The following is a 24,014-nucleotide window of genomic DNA, read 5'->3' on the forward strand; positions in this document are numbered from 1 at the left end:
GGCTGTTACTCTCCTTCTCCCCATTTAGTACCTTGGCATTCTGTACAGTGCTTGCATTGCTGGCTTTGAAGTGCCGCTCGTGTAGCCTTGAGTGGCTGCGATGACTCTTTCAGCAAGGGCACAGCTCATCTATTTTGGTCAAGGCAGATACTGGAGCTTGCATGCCCTGCGGTGCTGCCAAGTGCCATAAATTATGTGACCTAACAAGATCTTGCTTGCATCATATGCAACAGAATGGACTTAAGGGGAAGGTTGGCAGCTACTCGTGTTGTGTTAAAGGTTACAAAGAAAAGGAGTTTTGTGTACTTCTAAAACTGATTAGTTTATCTCTTTCTTTCTGAGTTATATAGTGGAAAATTGACACTCTAGTCATAGAGTTTGACTCATAATTGCTGCCAGTTTTAAATGTCAAGACGGCTTATTTAACTGACTATAGTTGTTTATGAAATAGGATCTGTTTTTAAAATGCTTAGAAGCTCAGCTCATTAACAATTAAAAAGTAGGTCCAAGGGAAAAGGCTTGACACATGTATTACCAAATCATCATATAGTTAAACTGAAAAAGCTGTCTGCTCAAAGGTGAAAAGAGTCTTATGTTCTAGTTGTTTGTCTTGCTCTTTCTAAAGTCAGAGTTTTCCAAAAGGAAAATATTAATTAATATTTCCAAAAGAGGAATACTTGCTAGTATAAAGTATGCATCATTGGCGAACAGCCCTCATCTCATGCTTCCCTCAGAGTACTTACTATCCATTGTCCTTCCTTGTTGAAATATGTGAGTTAATGACCATAATAGAGTATAATTTTAAAGCAAGTTTGTTTCTTTTTGTGCACACTCACACAGACACATAAAAACATATGGATAAAACACTTCTGTGAGTAAAATGTGTGATTTAGGTGCATTTCTAATAACGGAAATGATTTGATAGCCGACCGACTAGTTTCTTGATTGTGACCAAATAACCTGTTGTAAGATAAGCAGGCAGGTTGGCGTGGAAGTAGCAGCTAAGAAAATGGGAAAAAGCAACCCGGTCATTACAATATTTTCCTCATGGCCATACACATGAACTGAATCACTTATCAGCCACAAATATAGTTTCTTACTGGAAGTATTTCCTGCTATACATCGAACTGAAGAACTGAAAGAATCTTTATTAGGTTCTAGGACATTTGCAAAATTACCAGCATCAGCTACTTAGTTTTATTAGCAATTCCACTTTCACAAAGCCCTATTTCTAGGAGATAACAGTGGGTACCAGCTCAGGAGCTTCACTGTTAAATTCAATGTCCTGGGTTCACATTGCTGCCCTGTCTTCTAACTAACTGTGCAAACTTTGGCAATATAATCTATCAGAACTTTAGCCTCTTTACTTATAAAGCTGAGCTAAGTAAATTTACCTACCTCATAGAATTTTTGTGTGGATTAAATGAGTTAATGCATTATAAAATGCTTAACATGGTATATAGCATACAGTAGGAACTCAATATTTGAAGCAGCTATTAATTTTACTGTTGACATAGTTATTTAGGGTACCACCAGAAAGAGAAAATTATAATTAATATACATAGATATATTAATATACATAGATAAAAATAAAGATTGCTTCTATAAAACTAGATGTGGGATATCGTAAATATAAAACAGTCAATTGAGGGGCATCTGTGTGGCTGCCTTCAGCTCAGGTCATGATCCCAGGGTCCTGGGATTGAGCCCTGCATTGGGTTTCCTGCTCAGCGGGGAGTCTGCATCTCCCTCTCCCTTTCCACTGCCCCTGCTTGTGCTCTCTCTCTCTCTGTCTCTGTTAAATAAGTAAAATCTTAAAAAAAAAAAATAAAACAGTTGAGAGAGAATAAAAGTCATTGGAGTGAACAATTGAATCAACAGTCAGTTGGGTGAACAAGAAAGAACCATTACAACTTTCTGGCAGTAGACATAAAAAGAAAAATTCAACAAAAGTCTGGGAAACTAGTTGAAAATCTCTTCCAGAAAGTAAAGCAAAATGACAAAAAGATGGAAAATAGGAGGACAAGGTAAAAACTTAAGGGATCAGTCTGAAGATCCAAAAGCCAAGTGGTAGGAATTACAGAAAGAGAAAATACCTCAATCTCCCTTTCTCAGAAGGCACCTGGTGTGTGTACTCCACCAAAATGAGGAAGTAAACTAAAAAAGAGGAAGATATGGGATCAAAGACACAAATTTCAACATAGGGTAGTACTAAAGGAAATGTCTAGGTTGATAATAAAGGGAAATACTGGGCAAGTCTAAATTGCAACCTGTCTAGAACAGGACAGAAAGACGGGTTTCTACAATGAGTAGCTCAAAGAAAAAGAAAAAAAAATGTAGTTGATGGATTATGTGATGTTTGACCACACCAAGTTCTGTTGGTGACTTTTGTAATAAATTAGTGATTGCTAAGGCACTTGTTGAATACATGAAAAATAGATTGTACAGGATGGGAGTTGTAATAACAGTAGAATATGGAATAGGTTAGATGATTGAAGTTTCAGTTCTTTCTTAGATCATCCATGAAATTCATAACAAACAGTCATGAAAAGAAAAATAAGAGCCAGTATTAAAGCAGACTGATGTATAGTCTTCTAGAGAGAAATGCTTTCTTTCTTTCTTTTTTTTTTTTTTTTGAGAAATGCTTTCTTGATGTAGTTTGTATTATGGAAGAATGAATGAAGCTAAGTCTATACATTTTACAACACAATTTTTAGAAATCTGTTTGTTATAATCCTATAATATGAACTATGATGTTTGCAATCTAGGTTATGTGATGGTTGGATGTATTAAATCATTTTCTTTATAACTGTTGCAGTTTGTGTGTTTTGGATTCCATGGTTGTGTTTGTCTGTATGAGACATAAAGTGAATGGGGTGTTCCCTGGTCTTATGGGGTTCTCCCAATCTTATGGATGAAGAATGTTTAACCTTGAAACCAGAGTCACTTCCAGAAGCTTGGTCTGAGTATCTATTTATCTAACAATTGATTTAGAAGCAGGGTAGGTAGCTTATGCATAGTTCTATTATCATGCAGGCATGGCTGGGATACTGCCAACAAGTTTGAGCAAGCCACCAAAGGACCAATTTAACGTTAACATAAAGAAGCAACTGCCCTTTACAGTTTTAAAGCAAAAATTTAAATCATATGAACAACTGAATTTTATTCTCTTCTTTCAGGGAGCTAACAGAATGAGAGGTCGGCTTGGGAGTATGGACAGCTTTGAAAGGTCCAGCAGTCTTGCTTCAGAGAAGGTATCCCATCTGAGCTCCCATTTTTACTACTAATTGCAATTTGGCAAAAGCCAACATTGATATGTTAATATCACTTCGTTATTTTGTTCTGAGTCCTTTGTGACTTTTAACAGATATTAATTATTATTAAAATTAAATTTAAAATATTGGATTAATGTTTAAATAAAGAAAAAATACTACCATTTGAAATAAGGCTGTGGATACGCAAAAAAAAAAAAAAAAAAAAAAGAAGGCTGTGGATAGTATCATGTTGCTACTCTGTTCAGCCATCCCCTTTTTGTGTTGGGAGAGTTCCCGGTGACTTGTCCTCTATCAGGTTTTTTACTGTTTGGAGATAGGGATGCTTGGGAGGATGGTATTTGGGCAATTGTTGACCCAAAGCCACAGAAAAATAAGTCGTGTAATTGCAGCACTTGTACAGTGGTCTTTTTATGTTTTGTTCTGTCCCCTTGTTACTCCCCCCACCATTTCTCTCTTTTTTTTTTTCCACTTTAACTGTAGCATTAGGCTCCTCTTTATCTCACAGATAGTTGTTAGTAGGTTTGATTTCCTGCTTCCTGTATCATGCAATTTGTAACCTGAGGTTTATGCAACCAATTTTTTTTTAATGGAAAATACTAAAATGTTTTTAACTGAACTTTGTGTCGATAGAATTGAGGACATAGTCTCGCTATGAGTCTCTTAACCCTAACCCCATGTTCCATGTTTATCAAGCTAAACATTTCTACAGTGGTGCCTGTTTTGGAAAGTATAAACAGCATACCTGTCTAAATTGAAAGATTTATGATGTCTCCCCATGCAATATGAGAGGCATTCCAGCATAGCTCACTTTTCATTCATTTCCTGTTTTTCATGTCTTATAAAAAATTTTTACCTCAGGGAACGTGTCATTGGATAGAAACATCCACAGTGAAAGAAGATACTTAACAGGCTTTTATTTTATTTTCCTGAAGGCTTTGCCATGAAACTTGGACACTTGAGCATTGTGATCTGTTTTGACAGTACAGGAAGCATGCAGCCGATATGTCACGGAAATCAGTAGATATGTAAACACAGACCCCACCCTCCTGGTGCTCATGATGCCTTTTCATCTTTCTGGCAACAATGAGAAAAGTACAGTAGCTATAGCATTTTACCACAAAATGTTAGGGGAAAGAATACCTTTTCTTATCATTCTTTTCACTTTCTGCCTATCTTTACGGATGCTGTGTTACAGCTGCTTATCAGAAGAAATGGGTTGTGGTGATACTGATTAGCCTTCAGCATGGATTGAGTGAAAAAATAAAAAAGTTTTGTCATGACTCAGGAGGAAGAAGAGGCACCCTGTCACTTTTGAGCTGTGTGTTGAAGCAGGTCTGCCAGGATCCATGTAGGAAAGAAAGACCTTAACTTGTACTTCCTTTTCAGGACTATTCACCAGGAGACTCTCCACCAGGGACACCTCCAGCCTCCCCACTGTCCTCAGCTTGGCAGACATTCCCTGAAGAGGATTCTGACTCCCCACAGTTTCGAAGACGGGCACACACGTTCAGCCACCCACCTTCAAGCACAAAGAGAAAGCTGAATTTACAGGATGGGAGAGCTCATGCTGTTCGCTCTCCTCTTCTGAGGCAGAGCTCCAGCGAACAGTGCAGGTGAGTCCAAACCTCTTTTTGGATAGTGAAGTAAAATTCTCCTGTCACCTATTTTGATCAGTACTGAGTCAAGATTTATTGTGACTTCATGCTGCTAACATTTTGTTTTTAGAAAAACCAGAAAGATAAAATGAATGGTAAAAACCTTAGTTAACTAAAAGAGACAAGGCAAGTTTTAAAGTCCATCCCAAGAGTTGAGTTAAGGCATTTTGGATGAAGACATTTTCTTTTCCCCAGAAAAATGGAGAAAACAAGATACTGTGCAATTGTTTTGTCTGAAAAACTTGGTGACAACATGTTACTCAGTGTCTTCTTGATGATGGCTCAAATGAAACCGAGATAGCAAATTTGAAAATAACGTACATAGCAGTAGAACTTCCTGTTAGCCTGTAATAAAATACAAGGGTTAAAAAAAAAAAATCACCTAAGTTACCTTCATACCTGAGATAAAATTTGGCTATACTTCATAATAAATTAAAACCAAAAATGGGAATAATTAAAAATTTTATCTAGAATGAAGTCTGTAAAGAAGGATACACATATCATAATTGATGGAAGTGTCCTTTAGAAATTATCTTATATGGTATTTAAAAAATAATTCAACAAAATGGTTTGGCATTTGGTAAGGTACAAACAACAAAGGGGGTAAACCTGGAACTGCAGAATGGTTTTACTTCTTTCTGTGTAGCACATATCAGAATTTATATCCTAGAGTTAATTTTGTTTCTCTTCTTCACCTGTGAGTTTGATCCAGGAAGCAGAGTCTGATAAGTGATCCCAGTGGAGAAAAACCCAGAACTCCTGGGAAGATTAATTTTATATTAGTTGTTATCAAATTTGCCAGCATTTCTTTTAAGATTACTGTTTTATCTTCAGTGTTGTGTTTTGACTGATTTGACACTTAAAAATAAGATAGATATTTTGGATATATGAAAATAAAAGAGATTAACAGAATTAATTTTTCTCAGATTTTCTCTTCTAAAAAAGATTAAGTATTCGTGTTTATATCACTTTTGTTTTTTAATGACCACTTCAGTTATATTTACACAAGGCAATAAGTCTGTTTTCTTCCAGGAAAAATTATCAAGAATTTAAAACATAAGACATTATAAATGATTTCTCTATTCCTCCTTACTTCTTATAATGTAGATGCTCAAATAATTCTTTTCAATATGAAAAGATGCTATTTGTGCTATTGTGAAAACTTGCTAGGAGAAGAATCTTCTAAAAAGAGCAATGGAGGAGGTTCAGGGATTCAGATAAAACTGTGGACACAATGCCACAGGCTGCAGGAGAGAACATAGGCATTAATGTTTGTTAAGCCAGAGATATTATTGATGGCTTCCAACAACCAAACAAGTTGTCCCTAAATTTTTAGAAGGGTTTATATCTTTAAAATAGCTAAGTCTTTGAACTACTGATAATCTGTTGCAAGAAGGTGTTTCCTGTGATTATTTCTGCTTTCCTACTTTTTTTCCCTTGAAGTATCTTTTGCATGTAAAAACAAACACCTTTTGTTCTAAAGTCATGAGGAATGTTTTAGAGACAAACACCTCTGGTTGGACATGTGCATAGGTGAGTTCAGTTTGTGAAGGGTGAGCCAGGTTATGGTCATTGAAACAGACAACTGCATGCTCCCCTTTTTCCATAGAAGATCCAGCCCTGAGCTTTGAAAGGAAAGCTTAAATTAATAGCAAGAACCTGTTTATATGCTTTTTCATAGTGAATGAAGATTTTGCAGAAATCTAAATTAAGACAAATTTGCTGTGTTTTCTGTACTCAGCATTCTTCCATCAGGTCGGCGCATGCACAAGGAGAGTAACTCTTCCTCCAGCCTTCCAAGTCTACACACTTCCTTCTCTGCCCCTTCCTTCACTGCCCCCTCTTTCCTGAAAAGCTTTTACCAGAATTCAGGTAGACTGTCCCCACAGTATGAAAATGAAATCAGGTGAGATCAGTGTCCTCTGTTTGCAAAGCAAAATTTTCTGCAGTGATATACTGATATGTTACTAAAAAGTGGCTGATGAATTTTGGAGTGAAATTTATGCATTCGAATGCTGTGCTTGTTCTAATCTATTTCTAATATATCAGTTTCAATTTCAATGAATTTTATCAAGAAAACTTTTAAAACCAGTGTTTCAAAGCTTTTAATAACATGATTGTTTTATTTTATGAATTACATCTTTTTATACTGTTTGTGTGATTCTTTGCCGTATGCTCCAGAGTCTGAGCTTTGTACTGTTTGCAACATGACCTGGTGCTAACACCTACTAAACAAATCTCCCCCAGTCATGCTTTTTTTTCTTAGCCTCTCTGGACATATGATATGGAATCCAAAAGCAACTGATTTAAACAGCTGTACTAAAGTGATGGGATGCAATATATCTTTAGTTTTTAAAGTATATAGAATATTTCCTAGGCATTTCTTTGATTTTTCAATGACATATTCTGTCTTTTCTGAAACTCAGTATGATTACATAATGGGTATAGAATCATGTTGATGTCAACTTTCAGGAAGCATAAAGGTTTCTTGAATCTTGTAGATACTTGATTTTATTTCATTCCCAGTATTAAAAATATATATATAGCCTTTAAAATTTTCTTCTTTGCACTTTTAGCCACACAAAATTAAATATAGTGTTTTTTGGGGGAGTTGCCTTTTTAAAAAAATTTAAAGTTATGAAATCTTACTGATTATTCACATGATTAGTGAAATATTGACAGCCTTTGGAAAGTGGTGAGTTAAGTTGGGAATTCTTTTAAAACCATTGATTGTTGCTGGCTTAGAAGTTTGTGATATTCATTCCAGTTTTTTTTTTTTAAGATTTTATTTATTTATTATTCATGCAAGACAGAGAGAGAGAGAGAGAGAGGCAGAGACACAGGCAAAGGGAGAAGCAGGCTTCATGCAGGAAGCCTGACATGGGACTTGATCCCAGGACTCCAGGATCGCGCCCTAGGCCAAAGGCAGGTGCTAAACCACTGAGCCACCCAGGGTCCCTCATTCTGGTTTTTATATGTAGCTGGATTCATTCTTTTTCTTTTCTTTTTTTTGCTGTATAGTATTCTATTTAATACACCACAGTTTATCCACTCTCTTGCTGATAAACAATTGGGTTGGTTCTAGTCATTTGATATGTGGCAATTCTTGCAGTCAAGGAGAGGAATACCTGTTATCAAATAGCCTGTGTGCCACTAGGATTTTCCTTAGATATTCTTTGGCCTCATTTCTTTCAGACTTGGAAAATCCCATTTGAATGGGTAACCTTCAGTAACTAGTTTAAGTATAATGATCCTCGAATTACCTTGAGTATCTTTTGTCTATGTGTGCCAACTGTTTTTTTTTTAAGATTCTATTTATTTATGAGAGATAGAGAGAGAGAGAGAGAGAGAGAGAGAGAGAGAGAGAGAGGCAGAGACACAGGCAGAGGGAGAAGCAGGCTCCACACAGGGAGCCTGACGTTGGGACTCAATCCTGGGTATCCAGGATCACACCCTGGGCTGAAGGCAGCACTAAACCACTAAGCCACCGGGGCTACTCTGTTTTTACTCCAAGAAAGATAGTTAATATTGATTGGACTGAAAACAATTTGAATCTGAACATCCATTGAGTTTCTAGTGAAGAAATTTAGTGATGAACTGATTTTAAGGGGTCTTTCAAGGGTGCGCCTGGCTGACTCAGTCACTAGAGCATGCGACTCTTAAATCTTGGGGTCGTGAGTTTGAGCCCCACGTTGGGTGTAGGGATTATGTAAAAAAAATAAATATTAAAAAATATATAAGGGTTTTTCAAAGACAACGTTGTAAGAGAAGAGTTAAAAATCAGCTACAAAAGCAGTATATTATATACAGAATATGTCATGAATTGAGAGAACCAAGAATGTACCTCTATAAAGACACCAGTTTGCCTTATCTCTATAGTACTATCTATTATTAGGAATGCAGCATTTCAATGAAACACATTGGCAGTTTCTTACTCTTACATTAGTGAAAGTGAGCATCTGGACAATCCCAGTTTTCTTCTGGAAATAGAAGCATTCCCAGAAGTGACAATTAGGAAGAGCCATTGAGAAGGTGAAAGGTTAACTGTGAACAGGATGTAGAATCCCAAAACAGTGACTTTTTTTAAAGATTATTTATAGATTATTTGTAGTATAGGATATTACATATTCATCTTTAATAGTTTTACTTAAGTGTGTGCAGTATTCTTATTCATAGTTTCTTAGTCCTTTGTACCTCATTCTAATAGTAGGATATTGAGGTCAGAGGCAAGTGTATGTTAGTTCTGCATTGAAAATTTCCACATTTTGTAACTATCTTACTTGAAGTCATATATTTAAATATGTGGAGAACTTTTAAATTTGTATTGAAATACAAAAAGTTTTGTATTAAATTTGTATTAAAATAATCCTGTTTTCTGTACTTTGTAATATTTTCTTGGCTCTGAGAAAATCTAAAAATCAGAGAGCCTTTGTACATTTTTCTGTAATTTCTGCATACCTTTTTTTTTTAATAATATGACAAGCGTAGAATCAGTAGGCCAAAAAGAGACTTAAAATTTTTATTCTCATAGAAAATATTTCACAGAAAAGTGCACTGATCATGAGCATACAGTGGACAATGGATTATCACAGAGTGAATACCCCTATGTCACAGCTCTGTCAATAAATGGAATGCTATCAGCACTTCCACAGTTCCTCTCCTTTTCCCACCCAATGACTTCCCCTTCTCCTGACCTTAATACCATAGTTCACTATTTGCCTAGTTTTGAACTTCATATAAATGGAATGATACAGCATATATTCTTTTGTTTTGGGTTATTTCACTGCACATTAGTTTGTAAGATTCCTTCTCATTTTTATGTGCACTTCAATTCATTAATTTTTATTGCTGTATAGTATTCCTCTTAATGTTACAATTTATATATTCTTTTGCCAGTGGACATATGGATTGTTTCTAGTTTTAAGTCATTTTTTAATTTTATTATTGTCTTTATTTAGAGAGAGAGAGAGAGAGAGAGAGAGAGAGAGAGAGAGAGATCATGAGCAGTAGGAGGGGCAGAGGGAGAGGGATAGAGAATCCTAAAGCAGGCTCTATGCCCACCACATAGTCTGACATGGGTCTTGATATCATGACCATGAGATCATGACCTGAGCCAAAATCAAGACTCAGAGGTTTAACTGAGACACCCAGGAATCCCTAGTTTTTGGTTATTAAAAGAGTACTGCTGGGGCATCTGGCTGGCTCAGTCGGTAGAGCGTGTGATTCTCTCTCTCTCTCTCTCTCTCTTTTTTTTTTTTTTTTTGTAGAGTGTGTGATTCTTGATCTTGGGGTTGTAAGTTCAACCTTCATGTTAGGTAGAGAGATTACTAAAGAAATTAAATCTTAAAATTATTAGTTGTGCATATCTATGCATTATTGAAGACTCTGTCCACAGTAGTAAAATTGTTGGACAAAATTCACTCTTAATAGATTTATTTCAACTAGTAAGTCACTTAGAAATTTACTAGTTATAGTCTTGGAGGGGGTGTTTTTTCAATTTGTATTTGAAATAATTTCAGATTTATAGAAAACCTGAAAAATATTATGGAGAGCTGCAAGCCCTTTATCCAGATTCATCAACTTTTAGAAATTGCTATATTTTTAAATCATTCCCTCTGTCCATTTACATATGAATATGCATTCATATATGCATACATATATCTTATTCTAAGCCATTTGTGAATAGGTTGCATATATCATGTCTCTTTACTCTGAATACTTTTTTTTTTCACTCTGAATACTTTAATATATATTTCCTAAGAATGAGGATATTCGCAGGTGTGGTTTTAACCCAGGGATTTCTGTATCTGCATGTGTCATCACTGCTTTCAGAGAGAACATTATGCAGACACAATTACTGTAATATCTGGAACTAGGGGAGGAAATTCAGAATACTCTAAATTACACTTTTCTTTTCACTTGAGTACCTCATATCTTATTAGTTGTATCTTTAAATATGCATAGTCAAATAAGGTATAGAGTAGGTTAGAATATAGGCTAACATATACTACTTTTTAAACAAACCTATTAATTTGAATTTTTAAACTCAGATTAGGCATCCTTTTCTAGGATCTCTATTCTGAATTATAAAAACATATTGGGTTACTGTTTTTAAGCAGGCTGAGAAAAAGGAGCCAAAAGAGTTTTAATATCATGGTTTATTGATTAGTAGATTTATCTGTGCAGCATTAAAATGATAAAGGAAAAGGAATTAGCATAGTTTTGTTTTGCCTTTGAATTAAATTTTAAAAATTTAATGTTTTTTCATTGTTTAGTAGCTAAATTATAATTGTGATGATATAGTATATTTATATAACATTCATTTATCAAATATATCCTTTCTATCAACAGGCATCTTTGTCACTCCTTATAATTGCTTCTCAGTTTTTAAGCCTATAACTGAAAAAACATTTATATTGAAGTTCATTGGTTAAAAGTAAAATGATAGTCATTACTTCTATTCACTTATAAGACTTTTCAGTGAGAAAATAAGATTTTTTCTGATGAAGTACTTTATGCTACAGTTTGATTCTATGTAGTTCTCTTGTGTTCACTAATAAAAATGGTACTATCATACATAGCTCATGGTTCATATTGAAATGACTTTATGCTTTATTGATGACTAATGGATATGCCTTTTTATTCTGATTCTAAATCCTGATTTTGTCATATATCTCTCACTGTGTGCTAATGTCATTCCTTCTTTTCCTGTTGTACTAGACAGGACACTGCTTCAGAATCAAGGTGATTAGAGGTCTAAATATGTTCTTATAAAAATTCATAAATTCTACCAACCAAATATTCTCAGTTTTAAAAAAGCAGTTTTGGCTGTCTCCTGAATGCATGCCAATGTTCCAATGCTATGATGATTATATAGTAGGGGAAATGTGATGCCTGGTATAATCAAAGATCACAAATGATCATATAAAATGTTGATTGCAAACAGAAATCCTGTTTCTACTCTATTCCATGTTGACAATTCCCTAGTACTGTGCTGTGGCCTTCAATCAAAGCCCAATTTTAATTTTGAATTAATAGACATGAATTTGCTCATTAGAGGTACATATGTATATATAAGGAGTTTATTTCAAATCCCAAGAAGGTGCAGAAATGAGCATCCTAAAAGAAACATACTCATAAAATCTAATCTGGTTTTCACCCAAAGCAGATTGTTAGTCTATTTCTGTACACCTTAATTCTTGACGTGTTGGTTACTTTAAGATACTGCTGAGGCCTGCCAGACTTCCCACTGGTCTGGACAAAGGAAAACACCTACTTCCTTATTATGGAAGTCTGACCACATCTGTAATGACATCTCTTCCTCTTGACCCACATGCTTTTTGGTAAACATCCAAAATCATGGCTGAACAACTTAACTGAAAATGATTATTCTTTGCTTTGTTCTAGTTCTATACTTAGCTTATATCAGGAATCCAGTGAAAAACAGACTTACCCATCTTCCTATTTGGAGCCATTAACATTTAGCTTTCTTTCTAGCTGGAATGAAAACACATATTAAAGAAGGAGAAAAAAGAAAATCATTTTGGCCACACTGATAAGATAAAAAGTGACTTTCTTTTGAGACTTGTAACTGACTGATACTTTTTAATGTTTGGGTGTAAGATCTTTAAATAATACTTCTTACCTACTTTTAAAAGCCTAATTGAAATGTTAGTTTTACTGTATGTCCTTCTAGATTCTACTACAGGCTTAGAATTAGGTCTGTTTATTGCCTCAGAGATCATTTGGCCTATAATTCCTTACTTCACATATGGTTAGATTGAGCCCCAGGGATGTTTTAGATCTTGCTTGATATTATTTTCTTCATTTCAGGTTTTAAGGATGTGAGTAAGCAAATGAGCTAGCTGTTCAGAGATAGTGTAAATTCCAATGCAAAGAACTTGATCTTTTAAAAATTTGCCATTCATTGTAGAGTTTAGGAAATAAAACACTTTGTTTTTCTCATTCTTTTTTTTTTTAACACATTGTTCCACTGATTGATCTATGATTCACAGTTCAGATTCTATATATTGCCTTCCACTACAATAGTTCAATGTCAATTTTATTTAATTTGTAAAGATTTTCCATAGAATGATAGAGTTATTCCCAGTTGAAAGCCAGGACTTAGATAAACTATTAGTGTACCTGATGGGATTATGAGTTAAATTGTACTATCAAGCCTGTGGAAAAAGCTAAAGTTTGATCACTATGTTGTTCCATAAGGTTTTCTTGAGGCATTTACAAAGAGAAAGTTTTTTCAGGTTTCTGTCACATGGTTGCTATCACAGTAATCAAGTCTTGTTTCTATCTTGAGTTGTAAAAGGTTGTGATTTAGATATAGCTTTAGTCGGTGTTAGTCACTTGTTTGGACTTTATGATGCTAGTAGTTCTAGATGGGTTGGAGGGGTTGGAGGATGGGGGGCTGCTCAGCAGAACAACACTTCTGTAAAACCGGTCCTGGCCTAGGAGTTCAGCTTTGGGGAGAGTGTATCTGTGTTGCCTCCAGGGGTGGGGCAGGGGTGGAGGGAATAAAACATGATTGCAACCTTAAAGTTGAGTCCCTGTGACTGGTCACCAAGACACCTTAATTAATAGACTATCCAGCAAATTAATTGTTATGAAAGCAGACCAGTATGTATTAAAAATTCTGCATTAACACAAGAAGTATAATGTTAATTTAATAGTTGATGTGGTGAAGGCTCCAATGGCTTGGCCAAGATGTATCAAAAAATTATCTTAAAGCTGTGTGGGAGGGTTTATATCATATTCATAGCTTTGGATGCATGCTTTGTCCAGAAGGTCTTGGAAATGCCTCCCAGCCTATGGGGTGATAACACGTAAGAGAGGGTATTTCCTCCCCTTATAAAGCTCTCATTAACTCTTTTCCGATTGTGGTTCTTAATTGGAAGAATGATAAGACCAGTAATAGGAAATACATATAGAATACACCAATACAAAAATATGTGGGAATTCTCTACATTGTATTTCCTTCCTAGTTGTTCATTTTTAATGTCATAAATTTTCAATAGAGGTAATTCTGGCACAAAATACTATTCCCGAATATGTCTCTTGGGAAGCAGTTTAATGATGCGCATGTTGATGTTCCAAAATGCAAAAGTAGGAGGGAAAAAGACTATATGAAAAAAATGGTTATTATTTGTCTTGTCATTTAAAAAAATGTAAAGATAATGAATACACCAAATATGTATAGTCCACCATATTATAGTGTGTTTTGTATTTGATCCTGTTATTTAAAAAAAGTATTTGATTTTGGAATGGAGTTATTTCAGAAACAAAAAAGACATGAGACATTTACATAAATGAACAAACACCTAATACTTTGAAGTTATTTCTCTGCTGAAACATATGACTTTATCTATTTTAAAAAAATGGAAAAAGGAATACTGACTGAAAGACTTAATGCTAGTTAGAGACTGATTTTTTTTCACCAGAAACACACAAGGTACTCAGGTTCCTAACAGCTTTAGTTTTACAGTCCAATTAGTGCTTTGTCTGAACTAAAGCAGAGTATTTACATCGGCATGATGAACTGCCGTGCCTACATGTCTGGATTCTGGAGTGCCTGGGTTTGAATCCTGGCTCCCCATTTACTATCAGTGGAACTGTGGACAAGTTACCTAGATCTCCGTTTTCTCATTAAAAATGTGAATAGGGGATCCCTGGGTGGCGCAGCGGTTTAGCGCCTGCCTTTGGCCCAGGGCGCGGTCCTGGAGACCCAGGATCGAGTCCCACATCGGGCTCCCGGTGCATGGCGCCTGCTTCTCCCTCTGCCTGTGTCTCTGCCTCTCTCTCTCTCTCTCTCTCTCTCTCTGTGACTATAATACATAAATAAATAAAAATTTTAAAAAAATGTGAATAGAAATAACACCTACCCCATAACGTTTTTGTGACGATAAAATGAGTTCATACTTGTAAAATGCCTAGGACAGTGGCATCACCACCTTAGGAAAGTCAGATTGCTGACCAAATGTAAATCAAAAGGTAAGCTGTGGTAAGTTGCTTTATATGTACTGACTGTGAAACCCTTATCTGGACTCTGACTTCTGCATACATGACTTCTATAACTAAATGAAGCAGGGCAGCTTTTGCCTTATCTCAGCCACCAACCTGCTTTTTCAGGATACCCTGTTTTAGTGCAAGATGAAGGATCAATGGTCTGTTATATTAAGTTCTTTTCAGTGTATTATTATCTTATATTTTGCCTATTACTTTTTGGCTTGTAAATTCTGACTTAAATTCCTGACATAGGAAGAAAATGTGTCCACTGGCAATTTATTTAGATTATAGGATATAAAATTTTAGATGTTATGAGACTTTCAAATATGTAACAGGCTAATGTGAGGGTACTTTATGGTCCTGTTTTATACCCTTTCCCCCCAAAAGCACATATTTTAGAGACAATAATGATAGGAGTCCTTTGAGTTGTATTTTTAGTTAATTGGAAGGTGATTTTTACAAGATGTTTTAATTCCATCATTAAATTATAAAAGTTTCAGAATCCTTTGGTTTAGTTTACTCTGGTTTGTTTGTTAGGGTTGCTAAAAAAAAGTCAAGAGGAATTATGGAATGTTTACCCCAAGAGGCATACTGAAATAGGTACATTTACAGAAGTCTTTCATTAAGCTTTCTAGACTTAAATTATAAATTTAGATGCCCTTATAGAAGACAAGAATAATACTTAATTGGAAAAAGATGCCTTAAGTTGTTTACTAACACTGCTGTCATTGTCAGTACCTACCAGTGCCATCCACAGCTCAGTCTGTACTTTTGGAAAACAGAGCTGTTAGAACTTTAAGCCAGAAAGACTTAAACATCATGCTACCAACACAGGGTTTTTAAAAGGTATTCTTTTATTTATTCCTGGCATGTTAGTCTAGCCAATATGATTTTTTCTGTCCATTTTACTTAGCCTTCTGAGTTAATGTTTCATGTGGTTTTACAATATTAATTTATTCAATGCATATTTGCTAAGTGCTTACTATTATTTGCCAGTAACTATACCAGGAGCTAGACATACATCCATGAATACTGCGCATTTAGCAACTAACTGCTGGTAAGATAGTGTTACAAAAATGAAGATACAGAGTACTTCAAGAATGTTTATCGGGATATGACTATTATTTATAGAACGCTTGAATCACAGTTTCCAAAAGGGAAATACTTGAGTTAATTCTTTCCAAAGTGAAAGTAAAGATGAATGAATTTATTCAGTATTATAGGGAGTTTTGAAGCATGGACACATATTGGGGCTATAATTTTATCTAGGATACATAACAAAGGGGTTTGACTTTATTGAGATGTATTTATCAGCTACTTTCTGAAGTATCATATTATGACACTTGCTAACTGTACAGCAGCTTTTTAAAAAAAGATTTTATTTATTTATTCATGAGAGACACAGAGAGAGAGACAGAGACACAGGCAGAAGGAGAAGCAGGCTCCCTGCGGGGAGCCTGATACAGTACTCCATCCCAGGACCCTGGGATCATGACCTGAGCTGAAGGCAGATGCTTAACCACTGAGCCACCCGGGCATCCCTGTGCAGCAGCTTCTTAACATTAGTTTAGCTGATCCAGAAGCAATGCTTCCAGGAAGATCAGGATTAGAGATAACTGGACTACCTGATGTCTATGAGTATGTAAAATGAATAAAACCATGACAGGCAGGTGCTGCATTCCTCTCCTGACTTAAGTACTGACTCTTCTTAACTCCATCAAAAGTCCTGTATTTTTACTTGGTGGTATCACCACCTGTAAATATTGTTATCTTTATCATTTTCTCAGGAAAGCTCAGAGGCTTTGAAACTTAATATTACCACTACTAGCAGTCACAATTATTGCATGGAGTTCCAGCTGTTAACATAATTGGTGTCAGAAGTAAGTTTGAGGCATAATGACCTTTTACTGCAGAAAGGTGTAGCATAACTTAGAATGTTCTTTCCTAGGAAATGAAATTTTTATTTTTATTTCTATTTCTATTTCTATTTATTCATTCATTCATTCATTCATTCATTCATTCATTCATGAGAGACACACACACAGAGAGAGAGAGAGAGAGAGAGAGAGGGATGCAGAGGCAGAGGTAGAGGGAGAAGCAGGCTCCATGCAGGGAGTCCGATGTGGAACTCAATCCCAAGATTCCAGGATCACACCCTGGGCTGAAGGTGGCACTAAACCACTGAGCCACCCAGGCTTCCCGGAAATGAAATTTTTAAAACAGACCAGCATTTCCAACATGTTTGTTTCATAAAGCAGTAATGTAGAAAGATGTTACACCTGAAACTCCCCCCAAATTATGGGGTCAAATGATTTAAATAAGTTCACTTATTTAAATTTTTGAAATTTACTTCATTCTTTGAGAGTCAGAATACATACCAGCATAATACTGTCTCTGTGAAGTCCTGCTGTAAAGAAATGTTGCATACATTTTATCTGAACCTAGCCAATCTTATTAACCACAGTTTTTTTCCTTAATATATTACCTGATCATAATCCCAAGGATTTTCAGGTTACTTTCTGCCATGACCCAGATATTGGTGGCTAACAATTTGTGGACAGATCTTAACAGCCACAGGCAGTGAGAAGCTATCTTTCTCAGCTTATTCTGTAACAGTATAAGGAAAGCTCTTTATGAGCCATCTATGGAATATTTACATGTTTAGAATATACTTTTAAATTTTTTAGCAAATCATGAGTTAATTACTTAAGCAACCTTTGCTCCTCTGTATATATCCTTCAGTTCCTCAGGTTAGGACTTGAAATGGTTGGCTTCTATGGAATGAGTAGAAACAGGTGAGCTGTTCATGATGAGCTGTAGCTTGGATTGCATTTTTCCCTAGGATTTGGTGGCCTGGGCGACTAGTGTGGCTAGGGACCCATTACGCCATGTTGCCTGAGGCTTGTGCTTGCCAATGGCAGAACTTGTGAATGGCTTGTGCACCATATCATTGTGAAGAACCATGTCATGTAGTTCTCCTTACAAGTTATGTATTTTTTTGCTTTCCACAGTGATGGAGAGGGGAGAAAAAGGACCTCATCTACTTGCAGCAATGAGTCCCTAAACGCTGGAGGAACCCCTGTCACCCCTCGTCGAATCTCTTGGCGACAGCGTATTTTCCTCAGGGTTGCTTCTCCCATGAACAAATCTCCCTCAGCAATGCAGCAGGGTCTGTATGGTACATGCTAAAGAATTACTCCTTCCCAGTATCATAAACTAAAGAAAGGAATGCAATGCTTTGGGTACGAAGAGATTTAAGTGATTAGAGTAGAGAAATAACTTCTGTTTCCATATCTGATACAGTGGTTAACTTCTCAGTTATCATGAGAACATAATTAGACATTCAGTAAATGCTTGTTGCATGAGCGAGTGAATGAGTGAGTTTCCCAAACTGAGCACTATGATAGTGCTAGAAAAGCATAGATTTTTTTTATTAGAAAAGTAACCTATACTTTTACAAGAGTCACATATAAAAGTGACATAGAAATGTTCAATGATAGAGAAATGGATACAGATACACTAGGCAAATGTCAATCAAAAGATATTAGACCTTTTAGAAATTAAAACAAAGGCATCCAAAAGGGCAAAGTAAATATAACAATAAACAAAGATGAGATGAGAGCATGCATATTTAAAATAATAATAAAACTGATAATAATAAAAATGATGAGAGCATGCATAATTAGATAGCCTTGAAAGCTAGAAAGTAGATTTCATAGAATGTTAGGGAGAAATGAATCAGTAGCTCTCGTGGAATATTTTTAACATACTCATCTCTGAAAATTAAATACAGAGAAGGTAAATATAGACAATATTTGAGAAATACAATTCAACAAGCTTGATCTGATATTTATATAGAACCTTGCCCCCATAGGATTAAGTTCATTCATTTTTAGCACACATGGAACATTCCTTAAAGCTAATTAGGTATTTGGCTACAAAGGCAATTTTACTTTAGTAAAACAATCATAAAGATTCGTACTATATTCTCTGATAACAGTGAAAAAAGAAAGGAATCAAGAATGAGAAGACAACTAAAATATTTCACATATTTGGAAACAAAACTACTAGAAACTAGAAGGAAGAAAATATGATGTTCAGTGCCTTACACATCAACATTGAGCGATATTTAGAGGGCATTTCTAAAATCAGGAAAGACAAGACTCAAATATACTAAGTATGCAAGAAGCTAGAAAAGGAACTACAGAGTACAATTTTTAAAAAATTATTTATTAAGGAGATAAATAATAAGAGTAAGGGCAGAAGTCCGTAAGGAAAAAAACCAAAAAAACAATAAAACAATAAAACAACTGACATTCCTGGAGAAAAAAATTAACTCTGCCTAGGGTGGCCAGAGAAAGCTTCACAGAAATGTTGGATATATTATATTTACACTCATTGCTGGGTGAAGCATGTTTCAGAAAGAGGAACTAGCAAAGGCCTGACATCATTGGAGAGAACTTTGGAGGTCAGAGAATTATGAGAAATTCGGCATGATGGGAGCAGAGAGTGGGAGGTAGAACCAGAGGCCAGAAAGGTTCCAGGAGGCCAGAGTCTAAGTCCATCTGTATGCTATTTGCAGTAGTTTAGACTTTGTGCTTTTAGATATAAGCAACCATAGAAATGTTTTAAGAGACACAATCATGTTTGTTAATAGGAAAATAATTGGCAGGAGTGCAAAAGATGTCCTGGAACAGAGGGAGAGCGTGGGGTCCAGGAATTGGGTAAGAGAACATTGCAGGAGCAAGCAGAGGTGCCGAGCCAAGACATGCCCAGTGTTGTTCAGCTGCTCTTCTCTTGCCGGTTTCTGTTGGTAGATGGAGACCTTTAGGACATCACTCTTACCTGCTCATGTAATCTTTTTGCTTTGCACAATCGGTGAATGTACAAAGATAAATTGCAGAAGTGTTGGGCTCTGGGGAATGCCATTTCACTTGAGAGCACCTATCTTATAGGTCACTTTGTGCAGAAAGAAGAAGTGGCGAAATTACATGTGCTTTCATTTCACTGAGAGAGGGAAATCTGGCAGGGGAATTTAGCTTAGTGAATTTACTTAAATCGTTAGTTCCAGAAATGCAGTTACTGGGAAAGTGGCTTTGTGAAAAGCTTTAAAGGTGGAAGATGGGATGAGAGAACACCAATTCTAGACAAAGCTTCCCGTAGTCGGGGTTACTACTCAGGAATGCCTCTCACTGTTTTCTTCTCTGCAGATGGACTGGACAGGAGCGAGCTGTTGCCATTGTCCCCTCTTGCTCCAACCATGGAGGAGGAACCGCTGGTTATATTCATGTCTGGGGAAGATGACCCAGAGAAGTCCGAGGAAAGAAAGAAAGCAGAAGAACTGAGGAGTTTGTGGAGAAAAGCCATACACCAACAAATCTTGTTGCTTCGAATGGAGAAAGAAAACCAGAAACTTGAAGGTTAGCCATTCAAACAGGGCTAAATGATAAGATCCTAGAATTGAAGGGCTTAGGCTAAAACCCCCCCCAGGCTCCTCCACACTCATTCTCAGAATGTAAATACACTTCTCCTAGGATTTTACTGGTTATAATTGCTTAGTTTTATTTTGTGAGGTTGCTATGACATGGGAATTTTCAGCTTAAAATATTTGCCTTTTTGTTTAATAGATAAAACTTCAGATACCTTTAGAGTATAGTTGGGTAATACAGGATGTGTAGGTAGTGTGGAGTCAATGTATTTGATATGGCTGAAAGTTTAATATTATTGTGCATTACTTAGGAGAAAAACCCTTAAACATGAAAAAAACACATTCTCTTCTTTTTAAATTGATTTTCAACTTTTAGGCTAATTGTATTCATAATAGGAGAAATGTGCCTATTTCAAATAAATTCTGTTTTGTACCCAGTTCAACTATCTAATTACCTGTTATCAAATCAAAGTTCCTATTTTTTTCCATTGTTGCTTTATACATTTTCTATTTAAAAAATCATATTCAAATCATTAAATTTGTAATTGGATAATTTACTCTATGTACTGTGCCATTTCTGTGCTTTATTGCTTAGTTTGTAAATACCAAATCCTTTAGAATGTGTTCCCCAACTTTGAAAGAATGATATTTATCCCACTATGAACCACGCAGAAGGAGATGTGCAGATGATACCAAAACTCAAAAAATGTATTAATGTTATTATATTTAGCAATTCACTTTACCTAAAAGGGGCTTGTTTTTCACATTTGTAAAATGAAAGATACGGCTTAAGTAGGTCCTTTGACTTACAAGATTATTGGAAAATGTACAATCTAGGTTTTTCTCTGGCTTGCTTTTATTGTGTTGTCTACAAAAAGCTTTTTCAGTACAGGCATTCACATTTCTGTGTTCATCACCTATCTTAGGATTCCTCTTACTACACCTAATATTCAGTTTGGTTTTTAAATTGAACAATATTTAGTTTGCAGGGGGAACAGTGTATTTTCTTTATTATTGTTTTATTGGCGGAATGGAAAGTATATGAGGTTTTTAATAGCCCTAGGAAATTAATCTTCTTTTCTTTCAAATTAAAAACCAAATGAATTGCTATTGATAGAGATTTTAAAAGTTAGACGTGATAAATGGTATGCTCACTCGAGCATACATAGATTTTGAGAGGAACTGCATTCATATTCAAGATAAGACAAGAGGTGACGTTTAGCAGATATGATTAGAAACCTTTATTAGTCTATATTTCATTACTTAACTAACAAAGACAAAAATAGTTGAACTTATTAAAATGCTAGTCAATGGATAATCACTTATTGATGGTTTCTAATTTTTTGCCTAGTTAACCAGGTGAGGACAGATGTTGACTGCTCTTACTCAGCATTTTGTTCTCAGGGCCTGTGGCTGGTACATAGGTCTTGAATATTATTTTAAATGAATAATGATCTAGAGAAGGTTGCAGAGGGGAGAAAAGGAAATGTGCTTTGTTCATTGTAAACAAAAATCATTAGTAAAGTTAGATATAGGGTTATATTAATCATTAGCTTTAATGAACCCACTTCTTTAAAAAATATGATTATCATAGAGAAATATAAAGCAAATATTGAGAAGCAAAGCTAAACTCTGCTAGAAAGCCATCTAGTGGTATCTGGGAGGAGTATTTCTGTAGTGAAACTTGGTTTTGATTATGTCTGGACTTTTAAGTAGAAACCTTTGGTGCCTTACTTCAATAGCTGTATTATAAGATACTTAAATTCTTTGAAATGGTTTCAGACACACTAAGTAAAGGGTAATACTCCTTCTGCTGTTGTTTTTGTGCTGTCGAGGACTTTGGATGCATGACAGATTTGTGTTGCAGAAGGTAAGGGGTTGAACACTATGAGCTTGAATGAATACACATTGATCTGAGAAAGTCCTGTTCAATGTGATCCTAATAAAAGGAAAAATAGCTAAATGTTTTTTGTTTTCCCTTTTGGAATAAATTACTGAAGATAAAGAACACATTAAGATAGTAGTTGGCTTTTATAGGCCTTTTTAAAAATGAGCTCTAGGCTTATATTTTAGACCATCAAATGAGAGAGAATTCTGTACTATTTTTTAAAATGGTGGTAGTGTTAATTTCAGCAAAATGAATTTTGCTCTTTAAGATTATTAAAAATAAACACAGGGACACATGGCTTAGCATTTTTAAAGGCAGTATCAGTAACTCTGAAAATAGTTATAAAAATTGATCAGGTCATCATGGTCAAATATTTCTCTAATTAAGGTTAGCACGAGGTATTGTTTTCTTCTATATGTCATATATAAAATACTAATGGTGTTGAAAATGATGCAAGTTTTTGCTTCTGAGGCTATTACATTTGTCAAAAAAAAATTTAGTGTATAGCCTATCAAACATGGTTTGTAAAATGCCTAGCAGAGTTCCCATCTGTAAGATATGGAGTAAACCCTCCTTGGGAAGTCATTCGTAATATTTTTTTTTACATGAAATTACTCAAAGTTTGGAAACCTTTCATGTATCTTCAATTTTTTTAAGTTTACTTTTCGAATAGATGTTATTGGTGGATTCCTAAAATTCATTCAGTATGATTTATTTTTACAAATACAGCAAAATGTTAAAAATGGAGTGTTTTAAGAACTTACTGGTTTTACATAAATTCTTTTGTTTTTCTTAGCAAGCAGAGATGAACTCCAGTCCAGAAAAGTTAAACTGGACTATGAAGAAGTTGGTGTATGTCAGAAGGAAGTCTTAATAACCTGGGATAAGAAGTTGTTGAACTGCAGAGCCAAAATCAGATGTGACATGGAAGATATTCATATTTCTCTTAAAGAAGGTATTCTGGATATTTTTTTTTTATTTGAGTATAATTGATCCACAGTGTTACGTTAGTTTCAGGTGGATCATCATAATCATCTTTTTTTTTTTTTTTAAGATTTTTTATTCATTTAAGAGAGTGTGTGTGCACAAGCAAGAGCACGAGCAGGGCGGAGGGGCAGAGGGAGAGAGAGAAGCAGGCTCCCTGCTCAGCCCCACTGTGGGGCTCGATCCCTGGACCCTGGGATCATGACCTGAGTTGAAGGCAGATGCTTAACCAACTGAGCCACTCAGGTGCCCATGTAATAATATTTTCTAAAAAAAAAAAGTTTAGAGATGTTTTGATTGTGTAGCTCAGGCTTATGTGCTTTGCGTATAAAAATGGAAGTAATTTGCTTTGACTACAGTCAGTGACTCAATTGGGAAAAAAGTGCTAATGGAGAGACTGCCCCTGAGGAGTTAGCAGACACTTTTTCTATAGATTTTCCTGTCTTTTTCAACCTGCTGTTCTTAGCTCTACGTTGATTACCAAGGAACGAGTGAATGCATTGGTACAGGTCTTGGATCATATCCATAAAAATAATTTAGACTTACAGACTTGACTCATTTCCATCATTTGGTCAGAAATGTTTATATAAATATGTGTATATTTATATGTATATATATGTTTACCTACACAAATGTATACATAAACAGATTAATATTTTTATTAATCAGGGTTTTCCTTCTATCTGTGCGTTCCTTTATTTTGGAAAAAAATGCTTTCATTTAGCTATTAAAACTACATTGTTGGGATCCCTGGGTGGCGCAGTGGT

General features: G+C 35.4%; 1 protein-coding gene across 5 annotated transcripts in view; it reads left to right on the plus strand.

Annotated features, from left to right (window-relative positions):
• Positions 1 to 24,014, plus strand: part of TBC1D4 (TBC1 domain family member 4) — a 183,717-nt gene that overhangs the window by 139,962 nt on the left and 19,741 nt on the right. For 2 of the 5 annotated variants that reach the window (XM_041731387.1, XM_041731391.1), the window contains exons 9-14: positions 3,180 to 3,254; positions 4,662 to 4,888; positions 6,672 to 6,836; positions 17,959 to 18,125; positions 20,158 to 20,367; positions 23,060 to 23,218. In XM_041731387.1, coding sequence (XP_041587321.1) covers positions 3,180 to 3,254; positions 4,662 to 4,888; positions 6,672 to 6,836; positions 17,959 to 18,125; positions 20,158 to 20,367; positions 23,060 to 23,218 — 1,003 coding nt within the window. The remainder of the gene's footprint in view (positions 1 to 3,179; positions 3,255 to 4,661; positions 4,889 to 6,671; positions 6,837 to 17,958; positions 18,126 to 20,157; positions 20,368 to 23,059; positions 23,219 to 24,014) is intronic. The other 3 variants (XM_041731388.1, XM_041731389.1, XM_041731390.1) reach the window with 3 other exon arrangements.

The sequence above is a fragment of the Vulpes lagopus genome, chromosome 16 (assembly GCF_018345385.1).
Source record: "Vulpes lagopus strain Blue_001 chromosome 16, ASM1834538v1, whole genome shotgun sequence".
Classification (NCBI taxonomy): Eukaryota; Metazoa; Chordata; class Mammalia; order Carnivora; family Canidae; genus Vulpes; species Vulpes lagopus.